At 57.9% G+C, this 13,230-nt stretch overlaps 2 protein-coding genes across 2 annotated transcripts; both read right to left on the bottom strand.

The window, feature by feature from the left end:
- Window positions 1–1,408: 1,408 nt before the first annotated feature.
- SLC23A3 (solute carrier family 23 member 3) lies at window positions 1,409–5,714 on the bottom strand. The gene is made up of 12 exons (XM_058028313.1): window positions 5,604–5,714; window positions 5,200–5,360; window positions 4,689–4,783; window positions 4,290–4,363; window positions 3,814–3,995; window positions 3,537–3,660; window positions 3,083–3,230; window positions 2,749–3,002; window positions 2,448–2,553; window positions 2,206–2,373; window positions 1,908–2,003; window positions 1,409–1,740 (listed from the first exon to the last, which is right to left on the bottom strand). The coding sequence occupies exons 1-12, from the start codon at window positions 5,709–5,711 to the stop codon at window positions 1,409–1,411; spliced, it is 1,848 nt and encodes a 615-aa protein (XP_057884296.1). The 5' UTR covers window positions 5,712–5,714.
- A 919-nt stretch (window positions 5,715–6,633) lies between these two features.
- CNPPD1 (cyclin Pas1/PHO80 domain containing 1) lies at window positions 6,634–13,054 on the bottom strand. The gene is made up of 8 exons (XM_058028067.1): window positions 12,834–13,054; window positions 12,550–12,652; window positions 10,088–10,169; window positions 9,411–9,531; window positions 9,194–9,322; window positions 8,967–9,028; window positions 8,596–8,713; window positions 6,634–8,083 (listed from the first exon to the last, which is right to left on the bottom strand). The coding sequence occupies exons 1-8, from the start codon at window positions 12,900–12,902 to the stop codon at window positions 7,442–7,444; spliced, it is 1,326 nt and encodes a 441-aa protein (XP_057884050.1). The 5' UTR covers window positions 12,903–13,054; the 3' UTR covers window positions 6,634–7,441.
- Between the last annotated feature and the right edge of the window lie 176 nt (window positions 13,055–13,230).

Below are 13,230 nucleotides of genomic sequence, written 5' to 3'. Positions count from 1 at the left end.
GCCCCAGGTGTATCCCTGAGCCCCAGGGTGCCGGGGCACGCACCCGCCCCGCTGCCCTGCCAGGGGTGCGGGACCCGGCTGCTGCAGCGCAGTGAGCCCTGCATGGCTGGGGCTGCGGGTGCCTCTGTCCCCAGGCCTGCACACAGAGCAGCATTGTGCCAGCTTGGCACACCACACATCCCAGTTCCCTCCACACTGAGGCCCACCCTAACCCCAGGCACTGATTTCCAAACCTCATCACCCATTCTCTGGCTGTAATCTGCCACCAGCACGCCGTGCATTGAGGCCATCCAGACTGGGCCCACAAACTGCTCCTGCTGCACTCCCCCTGAGTCTCCCATTTACACTCTCTGCACACACCCCTCCACTCCCCCCTCTCCCCAGCATGCCAGCTGCAGCCACCTCCCAGAGCAGTGGGGTCATGGCACAGGGTGTGCATCCTGACAGGGAATCAGGGAAATTGGACTAGGCGAGGACTTTGCAGTGCAGGACAGACGAGCTTGCATGATCGGGTTGGGGGTGCAGGACCCAGCTGGACTTCGGGCACAGCTGAAATTTAAGGTCACGTGGGGGTGCTGGTTGGATGAGGATGAGCTGGGCATTATCCTGCTGTGTACAACTGTGGGGGTCACAGAGAGCTGGGGAAAGAGAGCTTACACCTCAGGATCTGCACACACAGTGCCACCTCATCCCTCCCACCCTGCATCCACCTTTGGGTGTTTCATCTTGGGACCAAGTGGAGGGAGATGTTCTTCTTCAGGGAAATCCACTATCAGCTACCGTAGTCATAAGTGCAACACCTAGGAGGTATTTATATGGTGAGCACTACAGGGACTATCTGACTGTAGGTGAAAGGGTGTTCATTGTGTGGGAAACTGAGCTGAGTTGCACCACCACCCTGGAGCATCCTGGAGTGCCAGAGATTGGTATATACCTGGTGCCATGGGCATCGAGGGGCCATAGACACAACTCGGACACAGCAGGAGGAGGGGATGGACAGCCAGTTGTTCCTGAGCACAGTGCCAGCAGGTAAACATAGCCACAGTGACAGTCCTTTGGGGCTGGCCAAAGCACTGAACCCTCCCAATGTCATGTCCACAGAGTAAGGGTGGATTTTACAGGTACCCACACCCTCAGCTGCAGTGGCACCAGGTGGCCCTGCCCTCCTGTCACAGTCCTCAGGGCAACAGGGGAGCCCCAAGGTAAATCCCAGCTGGAAAGAAAACCCCTGGAAAAGGCAACGTTGGTGAAGGTTTTTATATCTTGCTCTCAAGCAGGGAAATTAGGTTTGTGTTAGGAAGGTGGAAGCTCAGTCCTGGAGGGCTTCAGAAATGAGGAGCAAAGTGGCTCACAAGCTGCCTTGAGGGCACAGCCCTGTTTACACACGAGGCACCCTCGGATGACCGGGTCAGGCCACAGTGTGCCAGGCAGGCATGTCTGTCTGGCTTGGCCTTGTTGCTGGCTGCAGCTCCCCAGAGCTGGGTTTGGGGAGCAGGTGTGTCCCTTCCCCGGGGCCAGCAGTCCCCTCCTCAGTGGCACAGCTGCCTTCCTCCTCTTCCTCACTCCCTGGGCAGAGGAAGCAGCATGGAAAGGCTTTGCAGGAAGATGGCAGCAGCCTCCTTAGCCCAGCAGGGAGCTTATATGCTTGGCTGGCTTTCCCTCTCTCTCCATGGAGGTGACAGTCTCCAGCTCTGGCTTTCCATGGCTGCTCAGGAAGTAGCCCTCGTTCCTCCAGTGTTCCTGCAAGCAGGAAGGCAGGCAGTGAAATGAGACCCCCTTCTTCCTACCCCACACCAGCCCCAGCACCCTCAGTAGGAAAGCCTGGAGGCAGAGCTGGTAGTTTGCCTCATGGACAGAGCCAGTCCTCAGAGCAGGGCATATGCAGATCACCTAGGGCAGCCGCTCACCTGAGACCGTGTTCTCCAGAAAAAATGACAAGAAGCCAGTTAAGAAGACAGGGACCATAAGCAGGGAGAGGAAGAGGAGGTCCAGTGGCACCCAGCCTGCAGGGACAGTGCCAGAATCAGCCAGGAGGTCCCAGCCCAGCAAGGGAGAAGGGGCATGAGCAGCCATGGCAGAATCAGGGATTTAAGAGGTAGCTGCCTGCTGCCATGAGCTGACCCAGGCTCCCAGAACACTGGAGATGTGCGCTCACCATGCCATGGGACTCAAGGCTCTGCCTTGCCTGGGGAGTGTCCCTCATACCTGTGGCCAGGGGAGCCAGAGCCGTGCCGAACCAGCGCGGTACCAGCAGTGCCATGAACATGGCAAAGCCAACAATGAAGATGTTCCTCCCCGAGTCAATGTATGTGTACTGGAAGTAGGAGATCCCCGTGCCCACAGCCACGGCGTAGGTTACACAAAGCACCCCTCCTGCGAGGGGCAGGAGTCAGGAGGTGCCAGGCAGGCTGCAGGTGCTGCAGCAAGGGGCAGGGCGGGGTACCCACCGTGAACTGCCAGTGGGACGTGGGTGAGGAGCCCTGCCAGCCTCGGGGACAGGCCCAGCACCATGCACAGCAGGGCGCTTACTTGCACCGAGCGGCGAGAGCCAGCCTGGGAAAGAAGAGTGGGAAAGTGAGCATGGGTAGCATCACCCCTTGCTCTGTCTCCCACCCCCTTCTGCTACACACACACACCTGCCTTTCCCAGCGCTGCCTCGGTGACAGTCTGGCAATTATGTGTAGTCCTGCCCACCTGCTTGACTGCCTCCCCACCCCTGCTAGCCCCTTTCCCCCTGCTTTGGCATACCTGCGTGAGGCCGGCGGCGCAGGTGTTGGCGATGCTGGAGGCCGTGCCCCCTGCGCTGCCCAGCAGTCCCGCCAGGAGGCTGCCCAGCCCTTCCATGCACAGCCCCCGGTTACAGGCGTGAGGGGGCAGCCGGGGGGCTCGCAGCAGCCTCCTGCACAGCACGTAGCAGCCCACAGAGTTCATGCTGCAGCCCATGGCCATGGCGATGCCCACTGCCAGCGCCCGGGGCGTGAGCAGCGGCCACCTCCACGCTCCTGCAGCGGAGGGAAGAGGGACAGGGGATAGAAATCCTGTCCAGACGTGGATGTCTGCCCTCAACCCTGCTGCCCCCTACCTGCATAGGGGATGTGGATCCAAGGGGCATTGGAGGTGCTGTTGTCCCAGGACAGCTGTGCCATGGTCACATCCAGTGATTCCCAGGGAACGTGGAAGTAGCTGAGGATGGCACAGACAATGCAGACACCACCAAATGGGAGAAGTACCTGCAAGGCAGAAGGGGACCCTCAGCAGGGGACGCTCCTCCCCTACCTGCCACGGCTAGCACCCCATCCCTGTCCTGTCACATCTCCCAAGGATGTCATGCCACATCTCCCCTTACCCCTGCAGGAAACATACCAAGCTGTTCTGGTCCAACACCCTAGGTCCCTAGCACTTCCCCAGAAGCATCCATGTTCTGGGAGCTACAACCAAGCTTTTCATGCCTGCCTGTGCACCAGGTCTCACACCAAAGAGCCAGGCTTGGAGAGAGAAGCCTGGTGACAGTGAAGAGAGCAGACAAACCCCAGTACCGAGAATGTGCGCAGGGTGGGAGCTGAATACTCTGTGGTGCCCTCCCAGGCATGGGGCCAGGCACAGAAGGGCAGGCGGCAGGACCGCAGGTGTTGGGAGAAGGTGACAGCGAGGAGCACGAGCCTAGGAGAGTGAGCACAGGTCACCACACAGCGTCACAGTCACCGATGGGGCCCCAAATGTGCACCGTGCACTGCGGGGGTGCCCCATCCCTGTCCTGCTGGTGAAAGAAAGGCCCAGGAGCTGCCCACCACTACAGCCCCTGGGCTCACATACAGCAGTGCTACTCCCCAGCTGGTGGAGCAGAAGAAAGCAGCTTCCTTGTACGCAGAGAGCCCGATGATGGAGAGGCTGGGGGCCAGGACCATGGGCCCGCAGTGCCGTGCTGCCCACCCACACACGCCAGACACCCCCAGCGCCAGCTGAATCAGCCCAGAGATCAGCACTGCTCCAGAGACCTGTAAGAGGAAAGGATGGGCCTGTGGGGCAGGGTACATGGAGAGCAGTCCAACCTTCCCTTGGCCCCAATCCCACCGCCCCAGCAGCTGGGAACAAGCGCTTGTTTCATGTGCTCTGCTCACCCCAAGCACAGAGAAAAATATACATGGACATGCATCATGATCCCCGTTGCCTTCACAACTCTCTTCATGGCAAATCCCAGGAAAAGAGACTGGGGGTGCAGGGATACGGGTGACAAGTGGAAAGCTGATGGAGAGGGATAGCAACCCTCATTCCAGCACAGGAGCACCCACCTCTTGCAGTGAGTCCGCCCAGCTCCCTGTGTCTCTGCAATGAGGTACAAGGCATGTACTGGCCATGGCTGTACCTGGAAGGGAATTTTGGAAGGGTGGGATACACGTGGATCCTGGGCTCCTGGAGCTGTGTCCAAGAGGCTGCAGTAAGGTGACTGCTGGCTGCAGAAGGGGAGGTGTGCCAGCATCTCCGTCCCATGAGCCCTGGCCCTGGCGAGGTGACCAGATACATTGCAAGTGCACTCAGGAGTGAGTAGGATGCTGTGCAGCATCACCAGAAGGGCCAGCAGCAGGACCCCTTGCTACCCCTCATCCCTACTCCACGTACCATCATTGCCATTCCCCTGGCACCAGCATGGCCCAGGCCCTAAGGGACACAGGCTCCAGGGCTGTGCTTACCATTCCTGTCTGTGCTGGCACCAGGAGACAGGTGGGAGCTCAGCACCATGGCAGGGACCAGGTACTCAAAGGATGGGATTTGAACCAGTGGCAACCTGAGGAAGGGGACAACAATGGCACATTAGGGAGGAAGGACAGGGAAGGGAACAGGGCTGCTCCAAAAGCCCAGACTGCCAGAGGAACAGGGGTGGGAAGGGAAGCAGATAAGAACCCCCCCCAAACTGGCAGGAGGTTACCCCATATTCTGCATGTGCCCTAGTACATCAAGTACATCTCAAGCGACAGCACATGGAGTGGATGCAGCTGCTGAATCCCATACCAGCCTGTGTGGGCTGCACAGGCATCAGATGGTGTGAAGGAGCTGTGTATGATGTTGGAGCAAGGCAGCGAGGAGCTAGAGGGAAAGTTTTTCTAGAGGTGTGTGTGAGAGGGAGAAGACATCTGTGACAACTGTGCAGAGATGCAGCACAGAGAGGTTTTCCTTGTGCCCCTTCCCACTTCCCCTGCTCACCGGCTCCCCAGGGTGGTCTGCAGCACTGTGGAGATGCCGCAGGCGAAGAGACTTCGTGCCAGCAGCTTGCTGGTGGTGTGGGCATGAGGTGGCTCCTGGGGCAGGGTGGGCAGCAGGAGGAGGTGGAAGATGCAGAGCAAGGAGGTCTGCACAGCCAGGTGCTGTGCAGGGAAGAGATGGAGCAGTCACAACTCCTCGCAGCACCCAGAGCTGCAGCTCCCCATGCCCAGGCCCCCTGAGAGGGTGGATGCCCACTGACACCACCTGGGTAGCACTCACTATTGCCCACTCCTCTCCCAGCCACACTGACCAGAGCCCTACACACCCTTTGCCTGGCAGGATGCAGCCCCTGCCCTCTTCTCGTCTTCCTATCTCTCTGGCTGCTCACTGTGGTCCCCCCTTACCTGAAGGGCTAAGCAGCAGCTCATCATCCAGGAGCACATCTTCTGGGAGGAGCAGGATGTGAGCATGGGGCTCCCAGCTCCAGGTGCTCTGCCACGGCCCCCATTCATGCTGCTGCCTTCCCCACACTGCTCCCAGTTTTCAGTGCAGAGGGTGGGCAGGCTCGCACCGCCAAGAGCTCCTCCCAAATCCTCACATGCCTGAACTTCCACCTTCTGCAGGAGCTGCCCCAGGGTTAGCCATTAACTTGGATTGGTTAGTTATCTGCCTTTGTGGCCAGGAATGTAAGTGTCACCTTGGTTTGTCACTGCGAGGGCCAGGTGACAGGCAGCCAAAAGCAGGCCATCAGACACTATTACAATGCCAACTACCCACAGCCTGGGTCCCATCACTGCCTCTGTGGGCAAGCACTGGGCAGGCCTTGACACCTCGTCCTCCATGTGCTCAGACTACTGCCACCAGCAGCATCCTCCAGCTTTGGTATGCCCTGCTCATGCTTGTGTCACCCCAGCATCTGCAGGGGCATCTGTTGCCCTCCTGGTCCAGCCTGGTCTCTAGTGGGGTCTATTATATCCCCTATTCTCCTAGGAGAGTACTGAATCCTGCCACTGGACAAGGATGCCAGGGACAGGAGCTGCCTGCTTGGCTGCAAAAGGATGCTCATGTTTTTGTCACGGGGCAGAGGTGGCTGTGTCAGTGACCTGGTCAAGCCCGTGCTGCTCAAGGCTCACTCATTAACAGGTAAGGCTTTGGAGAGCAAAGAGCACTGAAGAGAACATGCATTCCCCACATTCCCAAGGATGGGGATCCTCCTCTCTCCTGTTGTCCCTGCCTGCACCAGACCCAATATCCCTCCTGTCAGGAGAGAGACTCAGGACAGGCCTTGCAGGTCTCCTGGGCTCACTGGCAGCACCTAGGGTTTGTCTTGCACAGCAGCTGCAGGAGCAGGCACAGCTGCGTGGGCATGGCTCTGCTCTGGGGCAGGCATGCTGCCAGTATGGAGCAGCTCAGCAGGACGAGGCAGGCACACAGCAAGAACTACTTTTATTGGAAGAGATTTGCATCTACAAAAGAGTGAAAAACAGGTGTAAAATCCACAGTAAAAAGAAGGGGCGTGATGAGCTGGCCTGGTCAGCAAGACAAGGTGCCTTCTTCCCACTCTGAGGAGCAGTCAGGCACTGTTTTCTCACAGACACAGACAGCTGGGGTTTGGGATAGGGTCACACAGCACCCCAGATTCAAAACACCCAAGACAAGCAGGATAAGGAAGTTCAGCCCTAACCACACCTCATCCCCACCAAGCCCAGCGGAGCACAGCCACATTGGGGTACCTGCCTGGTGTCACTTTTGCAAGTTCCAAGAGGTGGCCTAACAGCCCCCAAATGTAAAAACTGCTCACTCCCACCTCCTTCAACCTCCTCTCCTGTACCCCAGGCACCCCACCTTCCCACTGTGGTCACTGCCTTAGCCCCTCCACCCTGCACACACAGTCCCAGCCTCCAACATCCCATATGCCACCTCTGTCCAACACCACTCACTACAGCAAGAGGTACAATACCCCCCTTTAGCACGAGCACCCCAGCCCAAAGGCAACTCATATTTACCCTCCAGCTATTAAGTTCCCACCCCAGCAAGCCAGCTCTATGCCAACCTGTGCCAGCAGCCCCAAGTGAAGAACATCCCTGCCCTAGGTGGGGGGGGGGGACACAAGTGCTGGTTTGAAAGTAATGCAGGGGCCTTCAGCCCCCTGCAATTCCAGGGATCAGGGGTCCCAGAAGTGCAAGGAAGTGAGTTGTGCCACACTAGAAGGGAAGGGGAAAGGGGCTGCCATCCTATACTCCTAGCTGGGAAAAATGAAGCTCTTGATTCTACTGAGATCCATTGCAGTGTGCAGGAAGCACTGTTTCAGGCCCAGGGGGTCCAGCCAGTCCTCACGGCTGGGGGCAGCATGCCATGTGGGGCCCGCGGCGGCTGAGCAGGCGTGGCAGTGCAGCGCCGGGGGCGCCGGGAGCACGGCGAGTCCAAAGGGGCCGGGCTGGCGGGGGGCTGCGCGGGGGGCGGTGCGGTTGGATCTCTCACAGGCAGTGGGCACTTTCCGGAAAGGGCCGTGTGGGAGGTGCCTGTGCTGGGCCAGGTCAGGTGCCTTTGGGTAGGACAGGGCTGTCATCACGCTGCTCCACAGGTAGAGTGCAGTGGCTGTGACACCCCCACGATGGGGCTCCTTGGTCTCCTTGGTCGTCTCGTTCTCCCCCAGGCAACGGGTGCAGCTGCCCGAGGAGACATTGGGCAGCTCGGGCTGGGGTTGGCCAGGGGCTGGGGCCGGCTGGGCATCCAGCTGGCACCTGCCCTCCTCGGGGAACAGCACAGGCCGGGGGGCTGCAGAGCTGACACTCCTTAGGCACACAGACCGGTGCACCACGGCGATGGAGGCGAAGATGGCTGCGAAGCCCGTCAGGTACACCACACCCAGGAGGCAGGCCAGCTAGGGAGAAGGCAAATGTTAGCCCAGACACCCCAGCAGCAGCACTCCCCACCAGCCATGATGCAGCATGGCCATGATCAACCCAGCAGCCCTGACAGGAAAAAGCATCACCAGCTCCAGGGCTGCCTGCTGAGAGCAGGCAGCCACACTGCTAATGGTGGGCAGCACACAGCCTGCCCAAAGCTGGGCCTAACTATCACAAACCAAAATGCCCTAAAAGCTAAAAGCCAACAGTTCCTGTTCAAAACCCTAGCTGGTACCCAGCTGCCTCCATGCCACCACCATGTCCTTGCACTATGACTTATGGAGCTGTGGTCTGGCACAGGGCACACTACCCAGCACCAGGCTGCAGTGCCTCAGGCAGTGCAGCTGATTTGCATCTTCTGACAGCTTCCCTTTTCAACAGAGAATAAACCAAGGTGCTGCCCTCAGTGGAAAATAAGAGTCCTGCTGCAAATCCACAGCCTACTGGGTTCCATTTTCTTGCATTAGCTGCTCTCCTATACCCTTACCTTCACCACTTGCTGGTAGAACTGGCCCAGCACATGCTGCCACATGGACTGCTCCATGAGGACACACAGATCTGTGTAGGTGAACCAGCCACGCCACATGCCCTGTTTTTCAGCCACACTGCAAGAAAAAAAAAAAAAAAAAAAAAAGGAATGATGGATATGGACCTTCCCCAGAAAAGCAGAAAAGCAGCTTCAGCCCAGGCAGGCTTGGAGAAGACCCTGCTTAAGCTCTCTAGAAGGGAGCTGCAGAGGCTAGCTAAGACTCAGAGGTGTCCCAGCCTCTTATTTCACTGCAGCAGGGCCATCTCCAAGCAGGGGCAGAGCCAGGCTGCAACACAGATAAAGGGATCACCCCCACCCTAGACACCTACCGTCCCTCCAGCCAGCTCAGCACTTCAAACAGCTCCCGAGGATCTGTGTAGAGGCTCCAGTCCTGCCGGGACAGCAGTTAAAGGTCAGTGCAGTCACCCAGCACCCAGACACATCTTTCTCTATCCCTTCATGGAGTATGTGGGAGAAAAACAGAAACCCAGACTCCCTTCGGTGCCTCTTTTCCCTGCTCTGTGAAACAGTCGGCAGCAGTTACAGTTTCACTTACAATGGCGCTCAGGAAGTTCATCTCCAGTGTGTTCATGGTCTGGACGTCCACCTTCCCTGCTGCTCCCCACTCGTCATTGAACACCTCCTCTTCCTCACCCTCATCGTACAGATACTTACTTGCAACCATCTGAAAGTAGCACAAAGGACAGGATCTCAGCCTCCAGTGCGCTCACCTCCCACCATGCAGCCCAGTTACACCCCTGCCCACTGCTCACCATGGAGATCAGGAAGAGGTCTGAAGAGGAGATCTGCTGGAGGTATTCAGGGTTCCGGTGCCGGAGTCTCTCAATGTAAACCAGGGCCAACATCATGGAGCAGGGCGAGATGCAAGCCTCCCTGTAGGACAGGACAAGAGGCAATGCTACAAACATCCCAGGCACCAGGACACAACTTGGCTGCTCCCTCCCCATGCAGAGGGTAGGAAGGTTTAGCAATTGCTAGACAGATCACAGCCTTGCCAGCTCTGTGCCAGCTGTCCTGAGCTGCAGCAACAGAAAGTGCCAGGGATGCAGGGTGGGGAGCAGAAAGCCCTGGTTTGTGTTCCCAGGCACAGTCAGCTCCAAACTGAGCAGCCCTGCCTGCAGTAAGGCATGCTGCGAGGGCTCAGCTGCCAAGAGGAGACTCCACGTTCAAGTCTGGTTACCCAGGCAGCTGCAGATGCAGCCAGTACAGACTCCCAGTAACAAGAGCACATATGCACCCCAGAGAGCAGGATAAACTTGGAGCCAGCTGCATTAGGAAGTTGCTGTGACTGCTGTCTGTGCTTCTCTTTGACACTAATCAGGCGTAGGCACAAAGCCAGTGGCTGGCCCAGGAGACAAACTGAGTCACAGGTAAGACCAGAGCTCCAAGTTCTGACACAGGACATGAAGGGACAGGTTTTGCTTCTTACCGAGATACGTGAGACACGTATTTCTTCTGGAGTCTGCGGATAGGACTGGGAGCCACTTTCTGCAGCAACTCCACAGCAATATCTAGGACAGAAAAGCACCAAAAGAGTTATTCCCATGTGGTCCAGCCCATGCCCACCTTTCCCCTTCTCCCTACAAGTCCATCAGGTCTTGGTGTTTGCTCAGCCCTTCAAGTTTAAATTAAACAATGAGGCCTTATCAGAGGTCAGGGAGAAGTGAGGAACAAACACACAGGGCAGGCAAATCACAGCAGGAAGAGGATGTGAGTGACCAAGGCCCTGCAGCAGTGCCAGATCAGCAGGTCTGTGTCACAGGGAACCACCAGCAGTCAGCTGCAGAGGAACATCCTGCCCTCACCCCGCAGGACTTCAGACACCCTTCTGGAAGCCTTCTTGCTTCTTGGGTCTGATGTCACACCACATCTTCATGGTGCCTTGCTCCCCTCCAATCACAAGCATCTTCCCCCTCCAGATCTCATCAGCACACATCCAGCTCACCCTACACCACCCCGAGATGATGGAGTAGGAGGCACTCATGTGACCAGGAGCCTGAAGGCACCAACAGGTACCAAAGCACCTACAGGGTGTAACTGCAGGCCAGCCTGCTTTCCCTGCACCCAGGGATGTGCCTCAGCATTCAAGCACAGACACTGACATATTGGCACATGGCTCCAGCAGCTCCCATCTCACTTTCCTACACAACAGGACCAGCTGGAGCATCCCAAGCAGCACCACAGTGTGATGCTAGGCAAGAAGTGCTTTAGACAGGAAACTTCATTTTGTTTCTGAGCCCTGGGCTGACAGAATTGAGAGCAGAGTTCATCCCAGCAGCCTTGCATTTCCAGCTACCTGGGGAAGCATCACTGTACCCCTCCTTTCTATGTCTCTCCAGTAACAAAGAGAACAGCTGTACTAACATGAGTGATTTGCCCATAGAGCAGCCACCAAGCTCAGAACACACTGCTCTGAGGAACTTCCCCACACCATTCAGGCCACACCACTACTATGATGTGCAGCCACATAGCTCCAGCCACCCCTGGCTGTGCCCAGCCTCTCCCACTGCTGCTGCTCTCTCTGCCCTTCCAGGCCACTTCTGTGCCAGCACAGAGGCAGTACCAACATCACAAGGGATCCCTACAGCCTCATCCTGATATGAGCCAAATTCTTCAGCCCACAAATCCAACTCAGAACAGGGTCCTGTCCTAGAGGGAATGGACAGCAGCTGATCAGTTTCCCATCTCACAGCACAGCACACTGAGTGTGGTTACTATTCTTCTGTCTCCAAAGGAAAAAATTCACATTTCAACTTCTCTCCTCAGCCAGCCCCAAACTGCCCTCTGCAACCAACCTCCAACACCAAAGACCTTTTCCTGCTATTCCGCTCTCCCAACAAGCCTCTACCTTGTTTGAGGACTGTGCCATAAACTTGCCATGTAGCAATGACACAGGTGTACCAAAACAGATGTCATAGTCCTGGGCCCGTTTTTAGAAAGCAGCTGGTGAAGGAAGGCTGTAAAAGCAGAACAGCCCATGGACACATTCTCCATGTGCCACTTTTGCCCCCAGCTGTTGGAACCACAGCATTTCCTGAGTGCAAGGCAATCCTTACAGTTAATAGCCCCCAAAAGTGTTCCTGCATGACTGTACCCTTTGAACTTCCTCCATGGAACAGTCCCACCTTGCACCCCAGTGTAATGTCAGCCTCAAGCCCCCCTCACACTGCTTGTGTTGGAACTCGTGACTCCCAGCAGTGCCCAGGCAGCTGGCTGCTCTGCCTGGGGCTGCCCTGGCCCCACATGCTCAGCATCCTCCTCCTCACCAAGGCACACCACACACAGCCTCCTGGCAACTTCAGACTCTTCGCCTAGCAAGCAGCTCATGGAAATGCTGAGAACTCCACACAGTGAAGGCCCTCTAGCAAACCACTGCATGCCCTTTTCCACTCCTCTCCACCATCACCTGCACCAGCTCCTCAGCCTTAACCCAACCTTGTCCTTCTGTTCCCCAAAACACTGCTGAATTGACAGGCAAAAAAATTGTGATTCAGACAAACACAGCAAGAACTTGTCACCTTGCTGCTCATGACTAGAAGCTGAACAAAGCCCTGAGTGTTTTGCAGAGCACAAGCAATTATCTAAGACAGCTCTGATCAAGAACAAGTTCACAACCTGCTCTGCCAAGGAATTCACAAGCCACGTAAAGGACTTTATACACCAGTACAACGATGTCAAAAATGCAGCAACAGCCAGACAGGGCAACAAAACAGAGAACAGAAACCCTGAGGCTCTGGCAACCTGCCCTGCTGTGTTGTACAGAGGGAAAGGCTGGGCAGGGGTGGGATTTGGCGCTGGGGAGGAAGCAGGTGACCTATTGGTCTCGGCCCCTTGGGCTACTTCCAACCCCTTTGACTCAGCATTACCATCTGGGGACAATCGGCAACCCACCTGCCACAGGGCTGGAGAGATTATCCAGGCTGCAGTCTTTGTCCCAGCCATAATAGAGCCGCTTCCGCACTCTCTCGCTCAGCTGCTGGTGCCTGGGCAGGAACTGTGGGCACACAGAGGAACTTGAGGAAGGGTAGAGCGCTCCCATACCGCGCCTTCCCCCCCGCCCCAGCTCAGGGCCACACCGGGCCGGGGCGTGCGGCCGCACGGGGCTCCGCGAGAGCGGGGGACAGCGGGATCACCCCGAGGGCCTGCTACGAGCAGGCCGGGCCGCGGACACTCACCGTGAACTCCTGGAACCCACTGAGGGAGAAGGCGCCCTCCTCGTCCAGCAGCAGTTCGTCCAGCTCCATCCTACCCGCTGGCAGGGCGGGGGCTGACAGATCCCCTCCGGCGACACGGGGCCGGCTGTCAGGGCGCGGGGCCGGTCCGCTCCGAGGCCGAGGCCCGGTGCAGCGTCGGGAGCGGCGCCCTGAAAGCCGCTCCCAGCCTGACCGCCACGGCCCGCCCTGCCGCCCTTCCTGTTCCGGCGCGGGGGCGCGGCCGCTCCCCGCCCCTGCCGCCGCCGGGCGCACGCGCGGCCGGTGTCACCCGGTCCCCCCCCCCCGCCTCGGCCGTCCCCGGGCGCACGCGCGCGGCGGCAGCGGCCGCCGGTCCCTCAGGCGGTGCCGCCCGCCCGGG

This window comes from Melospiza georgiana, chromosome 7, assembly GCF_028018845.1.
Source record: "Melospiza georgiana isolate bMelGeo1 chromosome 7, bMelGeo1.pri, whole genome shotgun sequence".
In the NCBI taxonomy this organism is placed as follows: Eukaryota; Metazoa; Chordata; class Aves; order Passeriformes; family Passerellidae; genus Melospiza; species Melospiza georgiana.
Note: the sequence above shows the minus strand (reverse complement) of the source record. Positions and strands in the feature narration are given on the sequence as shown.

Excerpts from the sequence above, each read along its gene's own strand:
- CNPPD1 (XM_058028067.1), bottom strand. The coding sequence starts at position 12,902 with ATGGAGCTGGACGAACTGCTGCTGGACGAGGAGGGCGCCTTCTCCCTC. Across the intron at positions 9,029-9,193 it reads TGAACTTCCTGAGCGCCATT|GACTGGAGCCTCTACACAGA; the intron begins GTAAGTGAAACT and ends CTGTCCCGGCAG. Across the intron at positions 8,084-8,595 it reads TCTACCAGCAAGTGGTGAAG|CTGGCCTGCCTCCTGGGTGT; the intron begins GTAAGGGTATAG and ends CCTTCTCCCTAG.
- SLC23A3 (XM_058028313.1), bottom strand. The coding sequence starts at position 5,711 with ATGAATGGGGGCCGTGGCAGAGCACCTGGAGCTGGGAGCCCCATGCTC. Across the intron at positions 3,661-3,813 it reads AGCTGGGGAGTAGCACTGCT|GCTCGTGCTCCTCGCTGTCA; the intron begins GTATGTGAGCCC and ends TCACTCTCCTAG. Across the intron at positions 3,003-3,082 it reads GATCCACATCCCCTATGCAG|GAGCGTGGAGGTGGCCGCTG; the intron begins GTAGGGGGCAGC and ends CCTCCGCTGCAG.